General features: G+C 49.6%; 1 protein-coding gene across 1 annotated transcript; it reads left to right on the top strand.

Moving 5' to 3' along the window:
• The first annotated feature begins 97 nt into the window (after positions 1-97).
• On the top strand, positions 98-22,241 carry FOXJ2 (forkhead box J2). Its single transcript, XM_049625047.1, has 11 exons — positions 98-1,266; positions 7,575-7,921; positions 9,435-9,509; positions 10,808-10,876; positions 11,062-11,202; positions 11,645-11,840; positions 15,442-15,846; positions 16,227-16,328; positions 17,156-17,365; positions 17,999-18,097; positions 19,257-22,241. The coding sequence occupies exons 2-11, from the start codon at positions 7,589-7,591 to the stop codon at positions 19,343-19,345; spliced, it is 1,719 nt and encodes a 572-aa protein (XP_049481004.1). The 5' UTR covers positions 98-1,266; positions 7,575-7,588; the 3' UTR covers positions 19,346-22,241.
• Positions 22,242-23,586: the final 1,345 nt, after the last annotated feature.

Below are 23,586 nucleotides of genomic sequence, written 5' to 3'. Positions count from 1 at the left end.
GGCGCTGCCCGCGGCTCGGCGCCGCCCGCTCCTCCTTAACCCGCGCCGGGAGGCGGCGGCGGCGGCGGCCGGGCGGGCGGGGGAGGGGGAGGGGCGCGGAGCGCGGCGCGGAGGCCGGGGAGGAGCCGGGGCCTGCAGCGGAGCCGAGCCGAGCCCGAGCCCGAGCCGAGCCCTGACACTGTCCGTCCGCCTTCAGGCTCCGCGGGAGCCCGGACTGGCCGCAGCCCGAGAGGTGGCAGCGCCGGGGGCCTCACGCGCCGGAGGGAGCGGACCGGACGGGACGGGACTAGAGGAGGCGCTGCCGCCACAGTGGCCGGGGACCGGCGACGGGAGCCGCGGCCTCCCGGACCCTGCTGCCCAGGCCAGCTCAGGGAGAGCGGGGAGTAGGAAAACCCCACCCTCGGGGGCACCCCCGGAGCGGAGGCGGGAGCGGGGACGGGGAGCAGCCTCTCTCCCGGCCGGAGGGAAGACCCTCACCACTCGGGCGAGGCAAGGGAGAGACCCCTGGAGGGGAGACTCTCTCCTTCGTAGGGGCGAGGAAAACCCCCATCCTGGCCCGGGGATAGACCTCCAGAAGTAGAAAGGGGTGATCTTACTAAAGGAAGCAGAGCGAGTGAGACCGCCCCAGCGTGCCTCCACCCCTCCAAACGCACACTCTCAGCAGTTCAGGACTTTTCGAGGCGAAGAGAAAAGGGGGAAATGCCTGTGGAGTAGGCGCCCTGCATCCTATCCAGTACTCACGGGGGAGAGGAGTCCTTGCATTCAGAAGCGGGGGACCCTCCAGGGACAGAAGAGGAGTCGGCTTTCAGCCTTTCAGGAGAGGGGAAGAACTGTCCCCTCAACTTCCTTGTACCTAGACAGTGGAACAGGGCAGAGCCCCTCCGCTCAGATCTCCAGCAGACACAAGGAGCCCTCCACTCCCGAAGGATCCACTTTGGGGGGGAGGGGGACTCCCCCAAGGGGGAGGAGACAACTCCTGGTTGGGAGAGGCTCCTCCCCTCCTCCCCAGGGGAACAGGCAGGGTGTGGGGGGTGTGCCACCTTCCCCAGGTAGGACCTCCTTCTCCCCCTCCCCCTCCCCCTCCTCCCTCCGCTCCTCACCTTCAGGGGACCCGGTTCCCCTCCCCAGCTTGGGATGCTCAGCCAAGTACCGGAAGAGCCACCGAGGATGACACGCTTCATCTGCCTTTGAAGAGGGGAGTCCCCCCAACCCCAAACTCCAGTACCAGGTGGTTCCCTCCCTTTGCTGGGGGAACCTTGGAGACAGGTTAGTGCTCTCTTTCACCTTCTCTGTCCTCTTTAGGTACTAGTGGGTGTAGGGGCTGAGCTGGTGGCTCATGGGTTTCACTGCTGGGGAAGGTAGAGTAATAACTCCGAGAATCCTCAGGGCAATGTGTTCTGAGGAAGCTCTCGGATTCAAACTGACATCTTGCCGCCCAGGCTCTGGGAAATGGGCTTCTTTAGCATTTGAGGACTAGACGGATGGGAGTCATTTGAGGTCCCTGGGGAAATGTACGTTTTCATGCTGACGGCAGAGGAAGATCAGCAAACACCTGCATTTTCACAACGCCATCCATACGGTGTAATAATGATGGACACATCCCAACCGGACTCCTATACCCTCCTCCGTTTGGGGGCTTTTTTCACCCCAGAGTGGGCCCGCCCCAAAGTCATCGTGGCATCCCAGAGCCTGAACCTGACTAGCCTCCATTGGCATTGCATTTTCTTACCTTGGAACCCTGCCTCAGCTTAATGTCCAGCAGAGTGTTTTCTCCCACCCCTGTGGTTACCGTCTCCTGGACAAGATGATCAGCCTGTCCCCACTCACCCTTCCTAGACACCAGGAGGCCTTCTCTTGTGACATTCCCATTCCTGGATGGAATAAAATCTTCTGGCAATAAACTCCAAAGGGAAAAGGGACAGCCCGCATGTCCCAAGGCAAGAAGAAAGGGTGTAGGGAAGTCTAACTCCTGGGTTGAAGTTCCTCCCTGGGGCTGGCCCCGTACCACTGCCCCTGTGCCCTCTGCAGCTCCTGCCCTACACTGACAGGTCCTCAGGAAAAGGTAGATCCCGGATAGGAAGAGAGGGGTGCTGCTGCCTAGCCTCCTTCCACTCTTCCATCCGAATCAGTTGACCACCAGGGAGATTTGACCTCTGATGAGTTTTCTTTCAGAAGAGCACCTAACAGCTTCATCTTGTCCCTTCCTGTTTCTTGTTCGGTTCCGTGTCTCTGGAAGCTTATATTGTTTTCTCTCACGAGACATGAGCAGGAATCATCAAAGCCCAGACTCTTCAGAAAAGGCAGGAGAACTGTGCCAGGAAATCCCAATAGCAGAACCGGAGGGGGGCGCTGCGATCAGCAGTATGTCTTTCAGCCCGGGGTCGCTAGCTTTCCTGTTGTGCCATTTGTATCTACCTCATCATCTGCAGGCACCTCACAGCCAAACCAAGTGGGAGGCTTCATCCTACGTGATTTTGGTGTTTTCTTCTTCTTTCTCTGTCTGAGCCGTGGGGGGCTGCCTGAGTCCCTAAATGCACGTACTTGGTCCTGGAAGCTACCGGCTAGTCGTGTATGAGGCAGGGTTACGATCCGGCTTTCTACGGCTGTGCTATAGAAGGGTGTGCACGTGTTTCTTAATTCAGGTGAATATGGCTCCTCTGTGTTTCGAGTGGTTACGTGTGTGTGGAGACAGTTACGCATGTACTTTTCACACGAAACCTCCAATCACCCAGAATCCTATGTTTCTGGTAGGCCTCTAGAAGCAGGTGCTCCTGTGCAAGGACCTAGAGAAGGTGCTGGTCAGGATGCTCTGCTTGGAGAAAAGGCTCGGCCTGCCCTGGCCGGTGGGAACCCTCATGAATGGCTGCATGAAAGTCATCTCCTGCGGCAGGGCAGCTCAGGGTCAGCCTGGGGGCCACTTCTTCTAGAACTAGCAGGAGAGTTTAATTCCTTTTTTTTTTTTAATGTTTATTTATTTTTGACAGAGAGAGACAGAGCATGAGCGGGGGAGGGGCAGAGAGCGAGAGGGAGACACAGAATCGGAAGCAGGCTCCAGGCTCCGTGCTGTCAGCACAGAGCCCGATGCGGGGCTTGAACTCATGGACGGTGAACTCATGACCTGAGCCGAAGTCGGACGCTCAACCGACTGAGCCACCCAGGCGCCCCGAGTTTAATTTCTGATGTCTCTGGTCTCAAAAGCATGAGGATCCTTGGCTCTCAACTCTAGGACTCCCTCCCCCACCTCTTGAAAAGAGCCGACTGTGGTGTAATAGCAGCTTATTTCTTTACAAAGTGCTTTCCCAGACGCTGGAATGCAACCTGTCGAATGGCTCAGGGCAAACCACGTCCCAGAACTACCAGGTGTCCCACCACCGCACCGTGTAACGGCCCAGCCGGGACTGGGTTTCCCTAATTCTCCCTGCCTCTGTGGAATCCGTTAGAAGCAGATGGCTGTGGGCCTGGATTTAGCTACGATTCGGAAAGGGCCGTTTTCCAGATCGTGTCTTTTACGACGAGACCTGGTTCTTGCTGAAAAACAAGAGATGATACGCCCTCATTCCTTCATCTTCGGAGTTTACTTCGTCCTGGCCTCGGTCAGCACTGGGGTGACACGATCCCCCAAGGAAAAGTTTGGGGTTCTGACATCCCGAAAGCTACTGCAAGCTCAGCGCAGGTTTTGTAAACCGTGGCGGGCTTTGCTGCTTCCAGTCTTACCTCTCTGGTCTGTTTTCCAGTTTCTAATTTCTAATATTCTCTCCCCTCCTGCCCCATTAAAAAAAAAAAAAAGCTATACTTACATAACACATGCTAAATACTTTGAAAATATCAACTCGAGGCTATCGTCACAACAACCCTATGTAGGTGCAGTTATCATCTCTATTTTATAGAAGAAGAAACTGCAACACAGAGAGGTTAAGTAACTTGCCTGCGCTGGCACAGCCAGTGGGTTGTGGAGCCAGGCTTGAAACCCAGGCGGCCTGGCTGGTAATTGGTAATGTGGTAAACTTAACCACTGCTCTGTTAGTTTTGGCATTCTGTACGTGGCAGGGAGTTATCGCTCCTTAATGCCTGACCTGGCACCATACAGGGAACAATTATTGGCCTTTCAGATAAAGCGGGAAGAAAACCGTGCCTCTTATTTGGGATCTTACATGTCTCATCCAGGATCAGTCTTCCGCTCCAACAGAGTGTCTTTCGGTTTTTCTCAGCCTTTCCCCCAGTACTGTAGTCTTCCTTAGAGGTCCTGTGGATCTGATGGAGCCTGCCCTCTGGCTGCCTTTCCCAGTTTCTATGGGTATTTCCTTTCAGTCTTCCAGCACGCAGAGAAGAATGTAGCCTGACTCAGGTTCTGCCCAAGCCCAGTGGCACGAGGCCCACCTGGAGAGAGAGGTCTGGGTAACTAGGTTGGTCGGACTGAGACATGGAAGTACCTCTTGTTTGCTTTTCTAATAATAGCCTTGAACATTAGCCTCGTGCCATTATTTTGGGGAGCATGGAATGCGTGGCAGCCACGAGCTCGTTAAGCTTCATTCACTTCCCTCCAGGGAGGAAGCTTTGGCAGTGTTTATGATTCCATCCCTTTTATTGAAGGGGGAAACCGAGGCATCAGGACTTCAGGGAGCAAGGGGTGGGTCGGGACATTTAGTGTTGGTGAGTCAGTGTCAAGGTGGGGAATAGAACCGAGGAACCTCAGTCTCTGAGATCCTATGCATTAGGCTGCCCTTCAAGAATGGGGAAGTGGCGAGGGCAAGGAAGTCAGATGGGTAAAGGGAGAATGGTGCGAAAAGATCAGAAGGACCTTTTGCTGCAAGCGTCTTGTAACTGGTAAGGTTAAGATATATTTTGAGCGCTGGGTGGTATCTGGAGGGCTGACCGGAGGCTGCTGCCGAGAGGTTAAATTTAACCTCTCCTAACCTGCTTGCCGGGTTGTGGAGAGGGCAGGGCACAGAACAACTAGCAAAAGGCTGAGAGTGCTTCCCCTTCTGGAATTCACGGTGATCGGCATGTGCCACACGGGTTCTGTAAACCACTTGAAATTTACTCTGTAGATTGTCCCTGTCCAACGTGGGGAGACTTTCAGATGAAGCATCCTGGAAGTCTTCTGTGTTCTTAAGATGAGGTTTCCTAGGGATCTTGAGCAAGAGATAATGGGGGATTCTTTACAGGCCTCCCCCCACCCCCAACCTTTCTGGGGAGGATCCAGGGGAACTCTGGTCCTTGAGAACCTGCTGATTGTCATGTTACTGTTCAGCTGGGAAAACCCAGCTGTAGGACCGATTATTGCCCCAGGTGCCCTGCTTTATCCCAGATGTTACTGAGTTTTGACTTACTAATGTGCTAGGAGGTCTGACCCTTCCTGGAATGATTAGATGTCCCTATCAGTTCCCAAGTTTCCATGATTTTTTTTTTTAATGTTTATTTATTTATTTTGAGAGAGAGAGGGAGGGGGAGAGAGAGAGAGAATCCCAAGCAGGCTGTACACTGTCCATGCCAAGCTCCATGCGGGGCTCGATCTCATGAATCATGAGATCATGACCTGAGCTGAAATCAAGAGTTAGATGCTCAACCGGCTGAGCCGCCGAGGTTTCCATGATTTTAAGGCCAGATGGTAGCGGTGGGCTGAAAAGGAGGATGGTGGGGAGAGAAGCTGAGGGTGAAGGGGAAGCCCCTTCATGATGCTATTTATAAACATAGCCTTTTTTTTTTTTCCTTCCTCCTGTCAACAGTTCTTGGGTTTCAACTGGGTCTCTTGCTGCTCAGTCCCCTGAGGCACTAAGGTGTTTCCCTCAGCGTTGTGGAGTGGGTGTGTCGCTGGTGAGGCCCACAGCACGGGGGACATGTGTGTACATGCAAAGATCGTGTGGGCGGGGACCTGGGGGGTGGGGTGGGGAAGAGGGACACGAGTGAGAACTCTGACCCTGAGGAGAAAGGGTGAATCTCAAGGGGAAGGGTCACCGGTCAAAGAGTGAGCTGACGGCCTGAAGGGTGTGTTGGAGTCCGGAGAGAGGGTTCGGCGGTCGTATCTGGGGTTGAGCTTTTTTACCTGCAAAGTGTGTGGATTTGTGTGTGCCATGCTTGTGCATATTATCCGGGTGCGGATTTAGAGATCACATACGCGATGTGTTTCTGCCCAGGATTCTGAATGCTGAGGCGTGCCAGCCCCGGCTCCTCGCGACAGATGCCCTGGTGGGACTGTCAGCAGGGGCACGAGAAAGAAACACCGGCCCTCATCCCCCCCGGGCGGTGCAGGCACAAACCCGTCAGGCAGCAAGTGCTCCAGGGGCTTGCCGGCATGGGCCGTAGGGGAGCGCCAAATGGCTACCAAGCGCTTCCTGCCAGCCTTTCTAGACCCTGCAGTACAGGCAGCACCCTGCGTTCTTCACCTTCCCCCGCGGAGACGTCACTCTAGCTACACCTCTCCACCAGCAGGAGCGCCCAGGCGGTGTGGGTGGCAGCAGGGTGTGCAAACATCAGGCGTGGGCGGTCTGGCAGCGCCAGGAGTTTGCACGGAGGTGCAGCGAGCGTGTGTGTGTGCCTGGCTGGGAAGGAAGGAGAGAGGAGGAGGGCGGGAGAAGGGGAGCCAGCTCTTGGCCCTGCAGTAGCTATTTTTAGCCGGGCTATCTGATTGTTACCGGTGTGCACGCAGCCGGGTGTCTCCCGGGCTCCTTGAAGCCCGGCGGGCTGAGAGGTGGGAGGTCCTTGCTGATGCCTTCTTCCTGGTGTTGGTTTGGTGTCTGTGGGCGGGAGCTCGCCAGGGGTAGCCTTAAAGGTGCGAGGGCAGCCCTACTCAGGATCTGTTGCCTCTGTGTGTGACTTTGTGCTCTGCTGGTGATGTATGTTGTGTAGCCGATTGCGATCTCTGGGGACGTGGGCCACCGTTTGCGTGTGTGTTTCGCGTCCAATCTGTCCTTTGCTGGTTGTCATATGCAATTTATGCTTGGGATATATCTCATGTGCCTCAGGTGCGCATGTGTGGGAATCAACAGGGTGCGTGCTCAAATAGAGCTGACACAAAACATCATTAGCAGTGTCGGTGTGTGCTTCGTTAGTGTGCATTTGTGTTTACTCAGACTGTTTTTCTTTACATGTTCACTTGTGCTATCTATCGGGGATGTTGTATGTAATCAAACAAGCGTCACATGATCGCAGAGTAGACTTTGGCTGATTTTACCTGGTATATGAAGTTTTTGTTTTTGTTTTCTTAATTACATAGTTTAAAATGTTATGTTGCAGGGTTTCAAGTAAGGAGGATGGAGGGAATAGCTCAATTCCGTGGGTGGTTTGATATCTCTCTTAGTCCTGAAGGAAGGGAGGGAGTCCTATTGGCTTGTCCTACGTTAAGATGTAAGGTAAGTACCAATCTGTCATCCGATGGACAATTGGTGATACGTTGTTCGGGGGCTTTGGGAACACTTGGTTGAGGGCCTTCTCATGACAGTCTCCTGTGGGAATTATAGTGCGAAGAAACTCTACTTCCCTGAAAGCGCAAAGATTTGAATATTATTTGCCGCTAGTAAGCAGAGGTTACACTCCCCTATTCTATTTTCCTCTCCCCTTTGTTCTCTTCTGTGCAGAACCCAGAAGTACCATGGCTTCTGACCTAGAGAGTAGCCTCACCTCCATAGACTGGCTCCCCCAGCTGACCCTTCGAGCTACCATTGAGAAGCTTGGGAGTGCCTCCCAGGCTGGGCCTCCAGGTGGCGGCCGCAAGTGCCCGCCGGGCTCACCCACAGATCCTAATGCCACCCTGAGCAAAGACGAGGCAGCTGTCCACCAGGATGGCAAACCACGGTACAGCTATGCCACCCTCATCACCTATGCCATCAACTCCTCTCCTGCCAAGAAGATGACCCTCAGCGAGATTTACCGCTGGATCTGTGACAACTTCCCCTATTACAAGAACGCTGGCATCGGTTGGAAGGTGGGATGGCTTCTGTAGCCTGCGCTTATTTTCAGCCCTTGACAACCTTTTCCTCGACTTTTGTTTCTTCCTATAACCTGGTCCGGTTCGCTCTGACCTGTTTCAGAGATGTGCGAACTTAAAAATCTTATCATTTCCCATCCCCTACTCTTTTTCAGAGTTGAACAACTTTCATAAGGTATATCAGGGGAACTCCAAGGGATACCGAGCTACTGAGTGTAGTTATGAGGACGGCAGGATGCTTGTTGCTCGTCATACCCTCTTATCTTCTGAGTCCTCAAAAAGGAGATTCATTCATTTCACAAATGCTTATTGCCACGCTGCTATGTTCAAGTCACTGTGCAAGGCATGGCATTGCTCCTTCCTACCTAGAGGTAGGAGCCTCATCAGATTTCCAAAGCTTCATTGCACATAATCCTCATCTTTTGAAGAATCGTATGCCAATAATAATAATAATAATAATGTCCTTCACCAACACGTCATCCACCAAGCAAGTCCTAAGAGGATAAGTTGTTTGGCTGGAGCTAAAGGAGGAAGGAAACTCCTCTTCCAGGCAGAGAAGGAAGACTGATGTCCTCAGTCTTTTAGAAGCGCAACTCATCTGCCAATTGTTGAGTAGGACTGGGACTCTAACGCAGTCCTTTCGCTCTGCAAATCACCAGTTAATGTACAAACCAGATGATGAGCTGGAGACTATTAAAGGCGTTCAGGTTTTCCTTTATGGATATGCCCCCGCCACAGACCACAACCCCCAACCTCACCCAGCACACATAGGCAACGTGGCTTCTTTCCTCCAAATGTGAGCATTCCGTGGGCGGTTGAGAAAACAAAAGGTGGACCTGTGCCGTTGTTTTGCTCCTAATTTATGTTTTGTTTTTATTTACATAAACCATTTTCAAGTGTTATTCTTTGACCACGGATAGAATGAATTAAGAAACTGGACAGACGTGATTTCAAAAAGCATTTTTTTTTAATGTTTATTTATTTTTGAGAGAGACAGAGACCGCATGTGAGTGGGTTAGGGGCAGAGAGAGAGGGAGACACAGAATCCGAAGCAGGCTCCAGGCTCCGAGCTGTCTGTACAGAGCCCGACGCGGGGCTCAAACCCGCGAACTGGGAGATCATGACCTGAGCTGAAGTCGGACATTCAACCGACTGAGCCACGCAGGCCCCCCTGGACAGATGTGATTTTGAGGCGTTTATAAACCTATTTTCAGTTGGGTGGAAAGATTGAAAAACTATATAATCAGATTATATACTTCTTTTATATACTGGAAGCACCTGGTGGTCAAGTTTGTAGCCATTACCTCCCATCAGTTTGACTTCTGCATTTTCGTGTCTCATTGCTCTTGCTGTCTAGTAGGTAAGTTCCTCCATCAGTAAAGAGGTGCTCAGTTTGCTTGGTACTTGAACTTTATTGTGTGTTATGTCCTTTGGTGTCCCTCTGTGTCCTATTGGAAAATTTTCTGCTTTACACAATGCTCAAAGCTAACTTGCTTCTCTGTTTCCCTAGAATTCAATTCGGCACAACCTTTCTCTCAACAAGTGTTTCCGGAAGGTGCCCAGACCTCGGGATGACCCTGGGAAGGTGAGACACTCCTGTAAGCATTGAAAGAAGGGGCAGGAAGGAGAGAGGAGTAGTTGACAGCCCAGAGTCCTGTGGCTGTTTTAATTATCCAGAAGAGGAAATCATGTTAATTAGAGAAGCAGCTTTATTTTTTCTCAAAAGAACAGCGTGGCTATCAAGCTTGTGGGCCTCCACTGGCACGAGTGACTAAGAAAGATGCTGAAAGGGGTGCCTGGGTGGCTCAGTCGGTTGAGCGTCCAACTTCGGCTCAGATCATGATCTCACGGTTCATGAGTTTGAGCCCCACGTCGGGCTCTGTGCGGACAGCTGGGAGCCTGGAGCCTGCTTCGGATTCTGTGTCTCCCTCTCTTTCTCTGCCCCTCCCCAGCTTGCGCTCTGTCTCTCCCTCTCTCAAAAATAAATAAACATTAACAAAAAAAAAAAAAATTAAAAAAAAAAGAAAGATGGTGAAATCTTATTTTTCAATAGACTTATTTATGGTAAAGTTGACTTTAATGCTGTCTTTTTTAATGTGTGGTACTCTTTCTAGATGTAAAAGGTGGACTTCAGAACCTTTGTAGGAACTTTTCTGTACAAAAATCCCATGACTTTTATCTTTAAAGGGGAAAAGAAGGGGAAAAGAGATAGACCAGTTTCTTCATTGGATCGATGTGGACACTAGAGTTCAGGAGAGCCTTGCCTCAGATCACCCAGAAGGGAAGGGTTGTGTCTGGACATTTCCAGCTCTTTGAACTAGATACCAATGTTTTGGCCCTCCAGAACAATCCAGGCCTATGTTTGGACCACTGGGCATACCTCTGACATACTCGTTGGGCTTTTAGGACATATTTACTCCTCAAAAATAGCCAGTTCCCTCAGGATTCTGTGTGATTCTTCAGCACAGAGCCCGACGCGGAGCTCGAACTCACGAACTGCGAGATTGTGACCTGAGCTGAAGTCGGACGCTCAACCGACTGAGCCACCCAGGTGCCCCTCCTTTTTCTTTTCTTTTTTTTTTCAAGTTTATTTAATTATTTTGAGACAGAGCGTGAGAGGGAGAGAGAGAATCCCAAGCAGGCTCCACACTGTGAGCGCAGAGCCCAATGCAGGGCTTGAACTCAAAACCCTGAGATCATGACCTGAGGCGAAACCAAGAGTCAGACGCTTAACTGACTGAGCCACCCAGATACCCCTCTCCAGTTATTTTTCTTAATATGACTAATTGTTGGTGAAAATTCTCCCAAGTATCTACTTTACCAAAGGTGAGAATTTCCGTGTGTAATGATTTTGTTTTCTGTGGGGATGGGTTCTCCTTCCAGGGCTCTTACTGGACGATCGACACCTGCCCTGACATCTCCCGGAAGAGAAGACACCCTCCAGATGATGATGTAAGTCATCATCTTACATGATGAGGGGCTGCTTCTGCTCCACCTGCTCCTTCCGCATCCTTTCCTGTATCTTCAGTCCTTTTCTATGTTTGGGGCAAAGGAGGAATGCCTGCAGAGGTGAAACCATGGGTCTTGGGAGGATGTTTAGTTTCTACGTATAGATTTTGTTCTTTCACAATCCTTAGCTATCTCAAGACTCGCCAGAACAGGAGGCAAGCAAGAGCCCACGGGGAGGCATTCCAGGGAGTGGAGAAGCCTCACTGCCTTCCGAGGGGAATCCTCAGATGTCACTTCAGAGCCCCACATCTATCACCAGCTACAGCCAGGTAAGAAGTAGAGGTGTCAGGTGCATAGGGATGGGTGGATGGGGGTGGGGGACAGTTGAATGGTTTCATATATCTGCCAGCTCAAAACTATGTATTGGGTATTTGTGATGCAGTAGGAGATAAATTGGGAAGGAAGGGGAAAGCACAAGAGGGAAGCTGAGAGGTAGACGTAACAGAACTTGGAGAATGATCAGGGGGAATAAAGTGGTAAGAAGAGAAGAAGGGGAGCCAGAAGGTTAGGAGAAGGGAAGATGGATGGAACATAAGAAAAGGGCTAGAGGTAATCGTGGTAGGAATAAATGAGACAGAAGGAGAAAGTGATGTTCATTCACTGAAAAGTCAGGAGAGGATGACGACAAGCCAGAGAGCTTGGTGACCATTCAAGGGCTATTTTGGTCCTTATTTAGGACATGCATCAAGTCTTTCTTACTCCTTTTTGCAGGGCACAGGATCTGTGGATGGCGGAGCAGTGGCAGCCGGGGCTCCAGGCCGAGAAAGTGCTGAGGGTCCCCCTCCCCTGTATAATACCAACCATGACTTCAAGTTCTCCTACTCAGAGATCAATTTTCAGGATCTAAGTTGGTCCTTTCGCAACCTCTACAAATCCATGCTGGAGAAATCTTCCTCCTCTCAGCATGGTGAGTCTGCACTTGGGATGAGAGCATGAACGTCTTCTGCTTATACTTGTACTTCTGAATGGGTGGTGACGTTCTCTTCTCTCCCATCTGTCTTATTTTTTTTTAATGTTTCTTTATTTTTGAGAAAGAGACAGAACATGAGCGGGGGAGGGGCAGAGGGAGAGGGAGACGCAGAATCCGCACGCTCCGGGCTCTGAGCTGTCAGCACAGCTGACACAGTTTGTTTATGCGGGGCTTGAACCCACGGACTGTGAGATCATGACCTGAGCTAAAATTGGACGTTTAACTGACTGACCTACCCAGGCACCCCTTTTTAGTTTTTTTTTTTTTTTTTATTTTTTTTTTTTTTTCGACGTTTTTAATTTATTTTTGGGACAGAGAGAGACAGAGCATGATCGGGGGAGGGGCAGAGAGAGAGGGAGACACAGAATCGGAAACAGGCTCCAGGCTCCGAGCCATCAGCCCAGAGCCTGACGCGGGGCTCGAACTCACGGACCGCGAGATCATGACCTGGCTGAAGTCGGACGCTTAACCGACTGCGCCACCCAGGCGCCCCCCCTTTTTAGTTTTTTAAAAAATGTTTATTTTTGAGAGAGAGAGAGCATGCAAGTTGGGAAGGAGCAGAGAGACAGGGAGACAGAAGATCTGAAGCGGGCTCTGTGCTGACAGCAGAGAGCCCCGGGTGGGGCTTGAACTCACCTGAGCTGAAGTCTGATGCTTAACCAACTGAGGCACCCTGGTGTCCCTTTTTCAACTTTTTAATGTCTATTTATTTATTCTGAGAGAGAGAGAGAGAGAGAGCGCGCAAGCACGAGAAGCAGGAGGGACAGAGAGAGAGGGAAAAAGAGAATCTCAAGCAGGCTCTGTGCTGGCAGCACAGAGCCCCACATGGGGCTCGATTTCACGAACTGGGAGATCGTGACCTGAGCCGAAATGAAGAGTTGGACGCTTAATCCGCTGGGCCACCCAGTCGCCCTGGCCTTTTATCTTATTTTTAATACAAGGGGAGGGTGGTCACTGGTCAGGGGAAGCATCTCATAAAATAAAATTATTTGGAGCCCAGCTCTTCTGGCTTAGTTCTGAAGGACAGCCGTTTCAAGAGGCAGGCTAGGTTATTAGCTTCAGAAAGTGAGTTGGAGGGATTCCCCTTTCCAGATGAAGGGCAGTGACTTTATGGCTGAACGCAGGTCATTTAGAGGATGGCCACGAGGGGGCAGCAGTGGTATCCTTACCCTCAGAACTCGTTATATTGTGAGACAATTTTTTAGCATTTTTATATTTATGTTGATTTTTAGTAGGAAAAATTTCAAACATCTGCAAAACTAGAGAAAACTGTATAATAAACCCTTACGTTTCCAACTTTAGCACAGACCAGTTTTAACAGCTACCAATGTATGTTTTTAGTTAATTAATTTATTAAAACATTTTTTTTTAAAGTTTCTTTATTCATTTGAGAGAGAGAGGGGGCACAAGCAGGGGAGGGGCAGAGAGGACAGACAGCATCTGAAGCAGGCTCTGTGCCATCAGCGCAGAACTGTGAGTTCACAGCTGAGATCAAGAGTTGAATGCTTAACCAGCTGAGCCACCCAGGCACCCCTGTTTATTTTTGAGAGCGAGAGAGTGCGCGTGTGTGAGCAAGAGAGAGGCAGAGAGAGAGGGAGGGAGAGAATCCCAAACAGGCTCCATGCTGTCAGCAAGGCTTAAAACCACAAACCATGAGATCATGACCTGAGCCGAAACTAAGAGTCAGACTCTTCACTGACTGAGCACCTAGGCGCCCCTAACAGCTGCCAGTATTTTGTTCAGCTTGTTTCATTTACCACCCAGCTTTTTTTTTTTTTAATTGGAGTAATTTAATGAACTTCTCAGACATATCATCCCGCCTATAGATACGATATCAGTATGCATCCTTAATGATGAAGACTTGGTTATTGGGGGAGGGGCAGGAGAGAGGGAGACACAGAATCGGAAGCAGGCTCCAGGCTCTGAGCTGTCAGCATAGAGCCCGACGCGGGGCTTGAACTCACGAACCATGGGATCGTGGCCTGAGCCGAAGTCGGACGCTCAACCTACTGAGCCACCCAGGTGGCCCACTGTTAACACAATTAATAATACTTCCTTAATATCAGTCCATACTCAATTTTCCCGCATTACCACAGGAGAGTAATGTAAAGTTTTTACTGGAAGGCTCCTTGAGAGATCATCTGGTCCAGCCCTCTGTGATTCCTGTATGTTTCTGTTTTTTAAAGAAATTAGAGGTGGGGGCCAAGGCTTCAGCTCCAAGATTCTATCCCCCCTTTACCCGAGGGATGAGTCCAAGGCAGATGATTGGTTGATCAGAAGTGGGGAGCAGGGAGGGGCTCTCTGAAATAAAGCGAACAGTGAGATTGAGTAAGGACTACAGTGTTCACTCAAGTTTAATTGTGGCTGAAAACCCTTAGCCTCAGTGTCTACTTCTTTCCTGCCCAGTGTGTGTGAGAAGTTAATCCAGCCTTACTCGACGCCTCACCCAACCCCATTTGTTGATAGTGAACCTGAGATGGTGGTAACAGCAGAAGAGTGTAGACATAGTAAGGAAGAGGAGAGAATAGATGCCCAGTGGCTTTATATTTATTTATTAAAAAAATTTTTTTTTAATGTTTGTTTATGCGAGTGGGGAGAGGCAGAGAGAGGAGACACAGAATCGGAAGCAGGCTCCAGGCTCGGAGCTGTCAGCACAGAGCCCGACGTAGGGCCTGACCTCATGAACTGTGAGATCGTGACCTGAGCTGAAGTCAGACACTCAACCGACTGAGCCACCGCACCCCAATGGCTTTATTTATGATTTACTATTTTTGGTTAATGCTTATTTATTTTGAGAGAGAGAGAGAGTGGGGCAAGGGCAGAGAGAGAGAGAGGGAGAGAGAGAATCCCAAGCCGGCTCTGCACTGTTAGCGAAGAGCCCGATGCAGGGCCTGAACCCGCGAACCGTGAGATCATGACCTGAGCCAGGATCAGGCGTCAGGCGCTTAACCGACTGAGCCACACAGGTGCCCTATAATTTACTTTTTTTTTTTTTTTTTAAATGTTTATTTTTGAGACAGAGACAGAGCATGAACGGGGGAGGGTCAGAGAGAGGGAGACACAGAATCCGAAACAGGCTCCAGACTCTGAGCTGTCAGCACAGAGCCCAAGGCGGGGCTGGAACTCACGGACCGAGAGATCATGACCTGAGCCGAAGTCGGACGCTCAACCGACTGAGCCACCCAGGCGCCCCTATAATTTACTTTTTAAACTCCACCTGATTTCTGACTTCTTTTGAGACCATGGTTCCGGGCCTCCTGCCAGGTCTCCGAAGAATAGCACAAAGAGGCACATGCTGATCTTTTTGCTGAAATTTCAGCAGTTGCCACGCTGTCGAGGCCCTCCCTCTGTCTGTGAAACCTGCAGAGGTGGGGGAGCGGTGGGAGGCAGACGGGGCCCAGGGGACCCTTGCTGTCCCAGAACGCCCTTACCCTTTGAAGCCTGGGGTTTCTGGCCTCCCACCTCCAGCCCGTGGAAATCCCTCTTGGCCGAAAAATGCGTTGCCCCATTGGCTCTCCTGCTTGCTCCCGCCCCGCAGGCTTTTCGTCTCTCCTGGGGGACATGCCGCCCTCCAACAACTACTACATGTACCAGCAGCAGCCGCCGCCACCTCAGCAGCAGCAGCAGCAGCCGCCGCCACAGCCGCCACCCCAACAGTCCCAGCCGCAGCAGCAGCAGCAGGCAACGGCCCAGGGCCCCTCGACTGTCGGGGGTGCGCCCCCGCTGCACACCCCGAGCCCGGATGCTTGTACCCCCCCAGGGGGGAAGCAAGCTGGGGCTGAGGGCTACGGGCCTCCCTCCGTGATGGCCATGCACCCACCCCCACTGCAGCATGGAGGCTACCGCCCGCACCAGCACCACCCGCACGCCCATCCTGCCCAGCCACCGCCTCCGCCGCCACAGCAGGCACCAGGCCAGGCTCCTGTCAATAGTACTGGCTTCGGTGAGTAAGGACGTGCCGGGAGGCCCCGCGGAGGGCCGACTGACCCTCCTCTCCCCCCGGTTCGGACTGTCGCCTGGAGATGCGGTCGGTTCGGAAGTTACGGTTCGCTCCTCTGAGTGAGCCGAAGTTGCCACCTGGGGCTCTGTCTTCTGGAATTCTCGGACCAGCCTCGATTGCTGGACGTAGTCTCCGGCCTGCCCTCGAGGCTGCCCATCCCTAGAGCGCCGGTAGCTCTACCAGTCCTCAGTCTCCAGGGAGGGAGATTGCGAGATGGTGTTTGTGATGTGATTGAGGACCTGGCATGCGGGCGGCCCACCGTCGGCTGGCTGCCGGCTTACCCTTCCCTCCGTTTCTTACCCACTTGCCCGTTCTGTCTCCAGCCTTTCCTCCTGACTGGTGCTGCAATATCGACTCCTTAAAGGAAAGCTTTAAGATGGTGAATCGGCTCAACTGGTCCAGCATTGAACAGTCACAGCTCTCAGGTTAGTGGTGAAAAGGTGGTGACCGGAGGGCAGGGGAAGACAGTGTTAGCAGAAAACCCAGTAGGAACCAGAACCAGAAGGGGAAGTTTGAGGGTGAAGGACTCCACTGCTTCCCCTCCATATTTCACAGGGTGGACGATGCCGATGTTCTTTTCAAAGTTATTTTAATTAATTTTGCCTTAACGCACTCAAAGTATGGCGGTGTTTTTATCCTAGCCACTTCTGTCCCCGGAGAGGGAAGGCTGTCAGGAATTCAGAAACCTGGACCACCATTTTGCAGTTTTTTTGTTTGTTTGTTTATTTTACATTTATTTATTTTTGAGACACAGAGTGAGTCACAAGCACAAGTGAGACACAGAGCACAAGTGGGGGAGGGGCAGAGAGAGAAGGAGACACAGAATCTGAAGCAGGCTCCAGGCTCCGAGCAAGCGTCCAGCACAGAGCCCGATGTGGGGCTCGAACCCACGAACCGTGAGATCATGATCTGAGCCGACGGCGGTCACTTAACCGACTGAGCCACCCAGGCGCCCCGCCATTTTGTAGTTTTATCACCGCTTACTACCGGTGTGACTACGGCTAATTCACTCACTCACTTGGAAATTTTCTTTTCTTTACCAGTACGATGGAAGTTATAAGAAGAATTTAGTAAGGAACAACTAGAAGAAGAGTTTGAAAACGTAGAGCCCCAAGAGATGTCAATTACTGCTGGCAATGAGTATAGTCAGTGGTGTTGACTTATGATGTGGCTGGAACAGTGATGGGGGTAGATCCGGTAGGGGCTTGGGGACCTCTGCAGAGGGTAGCATTTCTTGCTTCTCTGTTTGCAGAACTGATGGAGTGTCTGCGACAGGCAGAGCAGAAGAACTGGAGCCTCGACCAGCATCACATTGCCAATCTGTGTGACTCGCTCAACCACTTCCTTACTCAGACTGGTCACGTGCCCCCCCAGGGGGGCTCCCACCGGCCACCAGCCCCTGCCCGTATCGCTGACTCCTGTGCCCTTACCAGCGGCAAGCAAGAGCCAGCCATGAACCCAGGTAGTGAACAAAGCAAGTTGCCAAGGGGGTGGAGCTTGTAATGAGAAGGGGGGGGAGGCAGAGGGCAGAGGGGAATTGAGAAAAACCGTCTGATGGGCGGTGACCCACACTGGGCGGTGGGACTAGTTTGGCTGCTATGCTGACTGACTGAACAGCTCTCGTGTCAGTAAAGTCCTATACGGAAAACCTGTGTGATTCCTTCGTACACCTTAATTTGGGAGACTAGAATTACTTAAGGAAAGGGAAGGGAAAGGGGCCATTCCAAATTTGTGTCTCAGCAACCCCTACCCAAATCATATCAGGTGGAGTTGAGATTCGCTAGTTACGTGAGCTTCAAACCAGTGAAATGAGGGATTCAATGATCATGTTTCTATATTGGGTCATGCTTCTAATAGCTATGATATTTCACAGTTTTAGGGACAATTGGGGTGCCTTTTCACACGGAGTGGGGAAGACTGATAGCTCCTGCAGAAAGCCTTTACGCCTGCTGGAGCTACAGAACAGAGTAGGGAAGGGAGAAGACATTCAGAGGAGGAAGCATTACTCCCTTTCCTTTCTCTATTGGGCCCTCCTTCATTGAGTATAGTGAAGCATATTCAAGTAACTCAAATAATTCTTGTCTTGCTTTGGCAGTGAACTCTTATGTGCACCCACAAGCCCCCCACCTCTACCCTGGCCCGTCACCAATGTACCCGATCCCCACCCAGGACTCAGCAGGATACAATCGCCCAGGTAAGAGCCAGGAAGCTTTTTTCTCCAACAACCCAACGCTGTCTACCTTGACGAGTTGTCTTGTTTTCCTCTGGCACTGAGCCTGCCTTCTCTTTCCTTTTTACCTGCCCCTGCTGGGAGTGGGTGAGCCTTCATGATTTCCAAGGCCAGAGGGCAGGCCCCTTGCTAGGGAGGTACAGGTCCTGGAAGCCTAAGGAAGACTGACTGACTTTATTTATTTATTTCTTAAAGTCTTTTTAAAAATGCTTATTTATTTTTGAGAGAGAGAGACTGAGTGTGAGTGGGGAGAGAGGGAGACACAGAATCCAAAGCAGGCTCCAGGCTCCGAGCTGTCAGCATAGAGCCCGACGCGGGGCTTGAACTCATGAACCATGGGATCGTGACCTGAGCCGAAGTCGGACGCCCAACCGACTGAGCCACCCAGGCGCCTCAAGACTGATTTGCTTTAAACGTAACTTGTGCCTGCAATAACAAAAGGAAGTAAAAGCATCCATATAAACAAAAGATGGAGAACATTTATGTCTAGCTTTGGAATCTAGATGGGAGATATGCTCAGGCAGTTAAAATGAACATGTTATACAGATGTACCTGCTTTGTGCCCATGTCTGCATTCCTGTCACCCGGCTTCTAGTATCAGGGGCCTGGGACTGAACTATCTCTGTTGTGGGTGGGGGCGGGGTGGGGGGGGGGAGTTGAAGGAAGATCGTAACTTGCCATAAATAGTATAAAATTAACTGGTTGTTCACTTTAAATCACTATTATTTTCCCGCCTAACCCCAAGTGTTTTCAGTGTTTCGGGTGACATCTGACACTTTCTTCATGTGTTCCTTATCCGTGTAGTACATATACAAATTTCTGTTCTGTGATTTCATATAACAGTACATTCTGTGCATTTTTTTTTCATTGCTACGTGGTCTTCATAAGTATAATTCTTAGTGCCTGCCTACTATGACATTGCCATGCAACCCTGTTTACTCTGGTTTATTTCCTGAGACCCAGCCGGAGTGGTGGCTAAGCAACGAAAATAACTCTGGGCTGATAAGGACAATAGTTTCTCCAGCCCTTCGTGGAATTATTTGGGGCGGAGCACTGCCTGTCTAGGTTGCGAGAATAGCTTCCCGTCCGCTCTCCTTTTAATTTCTTCCTGTCTTTCCGACAGCACACCATATGGTCCCTCGGCCACCGGTTCCACCTCCTGGTGCCAATGAGGAGATCCCTGATGACTTCGACTGGGACTTGATCACTTAGGGCATCACGGAGTGTGGCCACGAGCCCAAGGCTGGGTGGTGAAGTCTGGCAGTGGGGCAAGAGCAGTCCCAGCCCATCCCTTCCTCCTTGCCTGTATATAGTTATATATTCTCTTTTTTTCTTGCTCTGTCAGAGAAGCCACCGCAAGATGCTGCCGAAGATAACCCCCCCCTTTCCTGCCTCCTTCTTCCTCTTTCTTCTTGTTTTTTTCCCCTAATTCTTTTATTATTATTCTTATTATGGTATTATTATTATTATTATTGTTATTATTATTATTGGTTATATGCTGTTCCCAGTCTCCTGTCCCTACTCCACGGACCATGTCCACCCCTTGCTAATTTAAAATCATCTGGCTGGAAGGGGAGTCCCCGATGGCTGCAGAGAAGGGTTTCCAACTTTGATTTACCTTTGTCTTTGAGAAACTCGATGCTAATCCCACCTTTTGGCCCTAAATCGTTTTCTGTTCCTGTCAGTTCAGTCCAGTCCTAGAGAAGCCACCTTATCGAGTAAAAGGGATCTGAAACACTGCTTGGCAGCCGCGAATTTGCAGGTTTTACTCAATGGTGCTAATTTTGTCCTCCGAGCTCTTCCTTGTCCCTTTATATCTCCAATCCTTCCTTCTGCCGAGCCTCACTCCCCATCAAGGGCAAGAGCGATGGAGGGTGACGATAAAATCCTAGTGGAATAAGAGGTCTGGGGTGGGTCGAGTCAAGTACTGTAGAGGGGCGATAGAATATAAAACAGTCAGAAATTGGGTATATGCTACTAGAAACTTCCATTGGCTCATTCCTAGCCCTCTGTCTATTGGGGATAGATTTGGTCTTGGCCGGAACTCTGCTTCTATGATAGGGACGAGGACAACCATTCAGTCTAGGTTGGGCTTTTAGGAGATGGCTTCAGTTCAACCCTTCTGAGTTTTCAAACATAATTTCCTCTGGAAATCCACTGTGGCTCTTATTTGCATTTACAAATGATCCTTCAATCCCTTTTGCCCATTCGGCAAATTTTATTTTGTCCTCCTCCAGCTGTTTGCTCAGTTCCTTCCCTTTTATTTTCTTCCCCCATTTTCTGGAACTCTCAAGAAAGAAAAGTGAGCCATTCTCACCCTCTTAGTCTCATCCTATGCTAGGACAACATGGGAATCTCTTTCCCGCTGATCATAGCAGAACCGAACCTTTAGTGGTAGTGGTGGGAGGGTGGGGGAAGGAAATAGGAGTCAGCATACACATGGGTAGGGAACATTGCAGTTATTTAACTATGTGGGCAAATAACTTCTCTCCGAATCCAGATCTCTGGGGCTGAAGCTTTTGCAATTAGGCTTTTGAGGGCTGAAGGAGATAGGTTGTGGGGAGTACGTAATCTAGAGGGGAGAGTTTATGAGAATCAAAGGAGACTCCCAGAATAAGGTACGGGGACAACTTCTCTCCAACGAGGAGCGGCCATGAGTTACTGTTGCAAAGTACTTAGTGTGTACTTAATGTTAATTGTTGAATATTAGTTATGAGAGGGAAAAACAATTTTACTTCTGTTTTCATTTCCCTGAATGTTCACTTTCTGGAAGCTACAGGACAAAATGTAAGGAATGGACAAGGCCACTCTCTCTGTGATTTCTGCTTTTCGTTCACATTCTTTTATTTACCGATGATTTCCAGGAGATCTAGCTTTCCGCTCCTCGGCTTTTCCCCCTCACCCACCCCTCCCTCTCTTTGTAAGGGGGTTATACACGAGAGCTTGTTGAAGAAGGCTGAAGCAAAGGGGCAAGAAAGGGCGGTTAACTAAAGAGCACTTTATTTCTGTGAAGTTCTTTGTAAGAAATGGGGGTATGAGTGGCTTGAATCCCCTGTTGTGTTGGAGGGCAGTCAGTGGGGTTGAAGTATGACATAATATTTCCCATTGGGGAAAGGAGAATTTCTCTTAGAGGGTGGCAAAATGCCTTTGCCCCGTGTTCCTATTCTAGGCATCTGTTCCTTATTCCTTCCAGTCAAGGTGCCTCCTACATACACCCTGCCATCTGTTCTCCCCAAGATTCCCCCTTTACAAGTGATGAGTGATGATCACTTCTCTTTTCTAAGCCCCTTTTCTACTCAGATCCACACAGGATCTGCGAGGGTAGACTAAATTGTACATGTAAATGTTCCTTGTTTATAATTCATCTGTGTCTTCTGAAAACTAGTCTCATTAAGGCTCTGGCGGGCAGCTGGAGTAACTGAAATTTGGGACTAGGGCTGAAGATCGGCTCTCAGACCTCCTGAGATTTTTAGCTCCCTTCTATTAAACTCAGCCTTGCTAAATGGCACAGGACAAAGCTGACCCTCTTTGGGCCTCAGTTTCCCCTCCCCTCCATGAAATGGAAAGAATACTACTTTTTTTGGAGAGTCCGGCATTGCTGGGCTCGAAGTATAGTTGTTGTTGTATTGGGTGATGTGTGCAAAACCGCAGGAGCTCACTGCCTACAAGAGGAAATAGGGGAGAAATTTGGAGGAGAGGGACAGAAGGAGCAGTTGCTTGATATAGGTCCACCCATCCTTGCTTTCCTCTCTTCAACCCCCATGTTTCTGGTTTGGTGAGTCCTTCATACCACCCATAATGCTTTGCATTGGTGCAGGCTGGCAAGGGGTGTTTGGTCTCACAAGTTGTTGTTGTTTTTTGCATGCTTTCTTAATAAAAAAAAAAAAAAAAAAAAAAAAGGAAGACGAATGTTGACGCTTTTATCTTACTGGTGCCGGTCTCAAATGTCTTTTGGCCAGGGTAGGAAGGGAGAAAAGCGAAAACATTTGTTTTCAGCTGGCCATGTAGCCCTCCCCGCCCTCCCACCACTGGGTTTGATTGGTTGATTTTGAAATTTTTTGGTAAGATTCAGGGGGAAAGAAGAATCAAAAAACATGCTTTTATTTATTTTTTTATTATTACTTTTTTTAATGTTTTTTAAATTTATTTTTGAGACAGAGAGCATGAGCAGGGGAGGGGCAGAGAGAGAGGGAGACACAGAATCGGAAGCAGGCTCCAGGCTCTGAGCTGTCAGCACAGAGCCTGACGCGGGGCTCAAACTCCCGGACCATGAGATTGTGACCTGAGCCCAAGTCAGTCACTTAACCGACCGAGCCACCCAGGCGCCCCACAAAAAACATGCTTTTAATACTGCTTTTTAAAAATGCTATTAAATATAGTAAAATCTTGTTGGGAGAGGCAGTCACCCCTTGTAGCTTGGTGTGTGAACTAAGCCACCTTGCCTGTGTTCTGGGACATTTCAAAGATTAGAGGGAGGAGCTGGCTCTCCATGTGAGACTTCCTGTCAGTACTTACAGGTACTTACCGAGTTTTTCATAAGAAATGAGGGAATTCCAGTTGTAGGATTTTTTTTTTCAGACTACATTTCCAAGGATTGGAACTCTCAAAAGGAACCCAGAAATAGCAACTATTGAATATAACTGTGCCATTCCACCCTAATATCCTATATACTAAATGCAGGAGTTTGGGAATTCTACCCGCAGTCTCGTGAAATATGTTGGGACTTCCTGAAGCCTAGCTAATTGCTGTTAGAGCAAGCCTATAGCAACCCACTGAGATTTATTTGTTGTTTATTTAGAGATTATGATATATATATGTATATATCATATATAAAATATAAAAATATATATTTAAATTTTAATATATTTATAATTATTTTATCAAATATATTTATTTAATATATATTTTTTAAATTTATAAATATATATTTAAATATATATTAATACATTTATATATATTTTAGAGAGCATGCATGTGTGCACAGGAGGGGAGGGGCAGAGGGAGAGAGAGAGAATCTTTTTTTTCTTTTTACTTTTTTTTATGTCTATTTTTGAAAGAGAGGGAGAGACACATTGCAAGCAGGCGAGGGGCAGAGAAAGACAGCGAGACACAGAATCCGAAGCAGGCTCCAGGCTCTGAGCTGTCAACACCAAGCCCGACACGGGATTTGAACTCACAAAACGGTGAGATCATGACCGAAGCCAAAGTCAGACCCTTAACTGACTGAGCCACCCAGGTGCCTTGAGATTATGATATATTCTGAGTGTCAGACAATTAAGAGGATCCACAAATCACAGCCTTGCAAGGAACCACAAGAAAGAAAGCATTTATTCATATCAATTAGGTAAACAGATTACATTGGAAGGTGCCATTGCAAATCTTACATCATGTTAGACATTGTTACCTCACAATTGGAAGAATTCCCAGTGATTTGCAATTTTTCTGCATAGTAT

The sequence above is a fragment of the Panthera uncia genome, chromosome B4, assembly GCF_023721935.1.
Source record: "Panthera uncia isolate 11264 chromosome B4, Puncia_PCG_1.0, whole genome shotgun sequence".
Taxonomy (NCBI): Eukaryota; Metazoa; Chordata; class Mammalia; order Carnivora; family Felidae; genus Panthera; species Panthera uncia.
The sequence above is the reverse complement of the archived record's forward strand: the minus strand, read 5'-3'. Positions and strand labels throughout refer to the sequence as shown.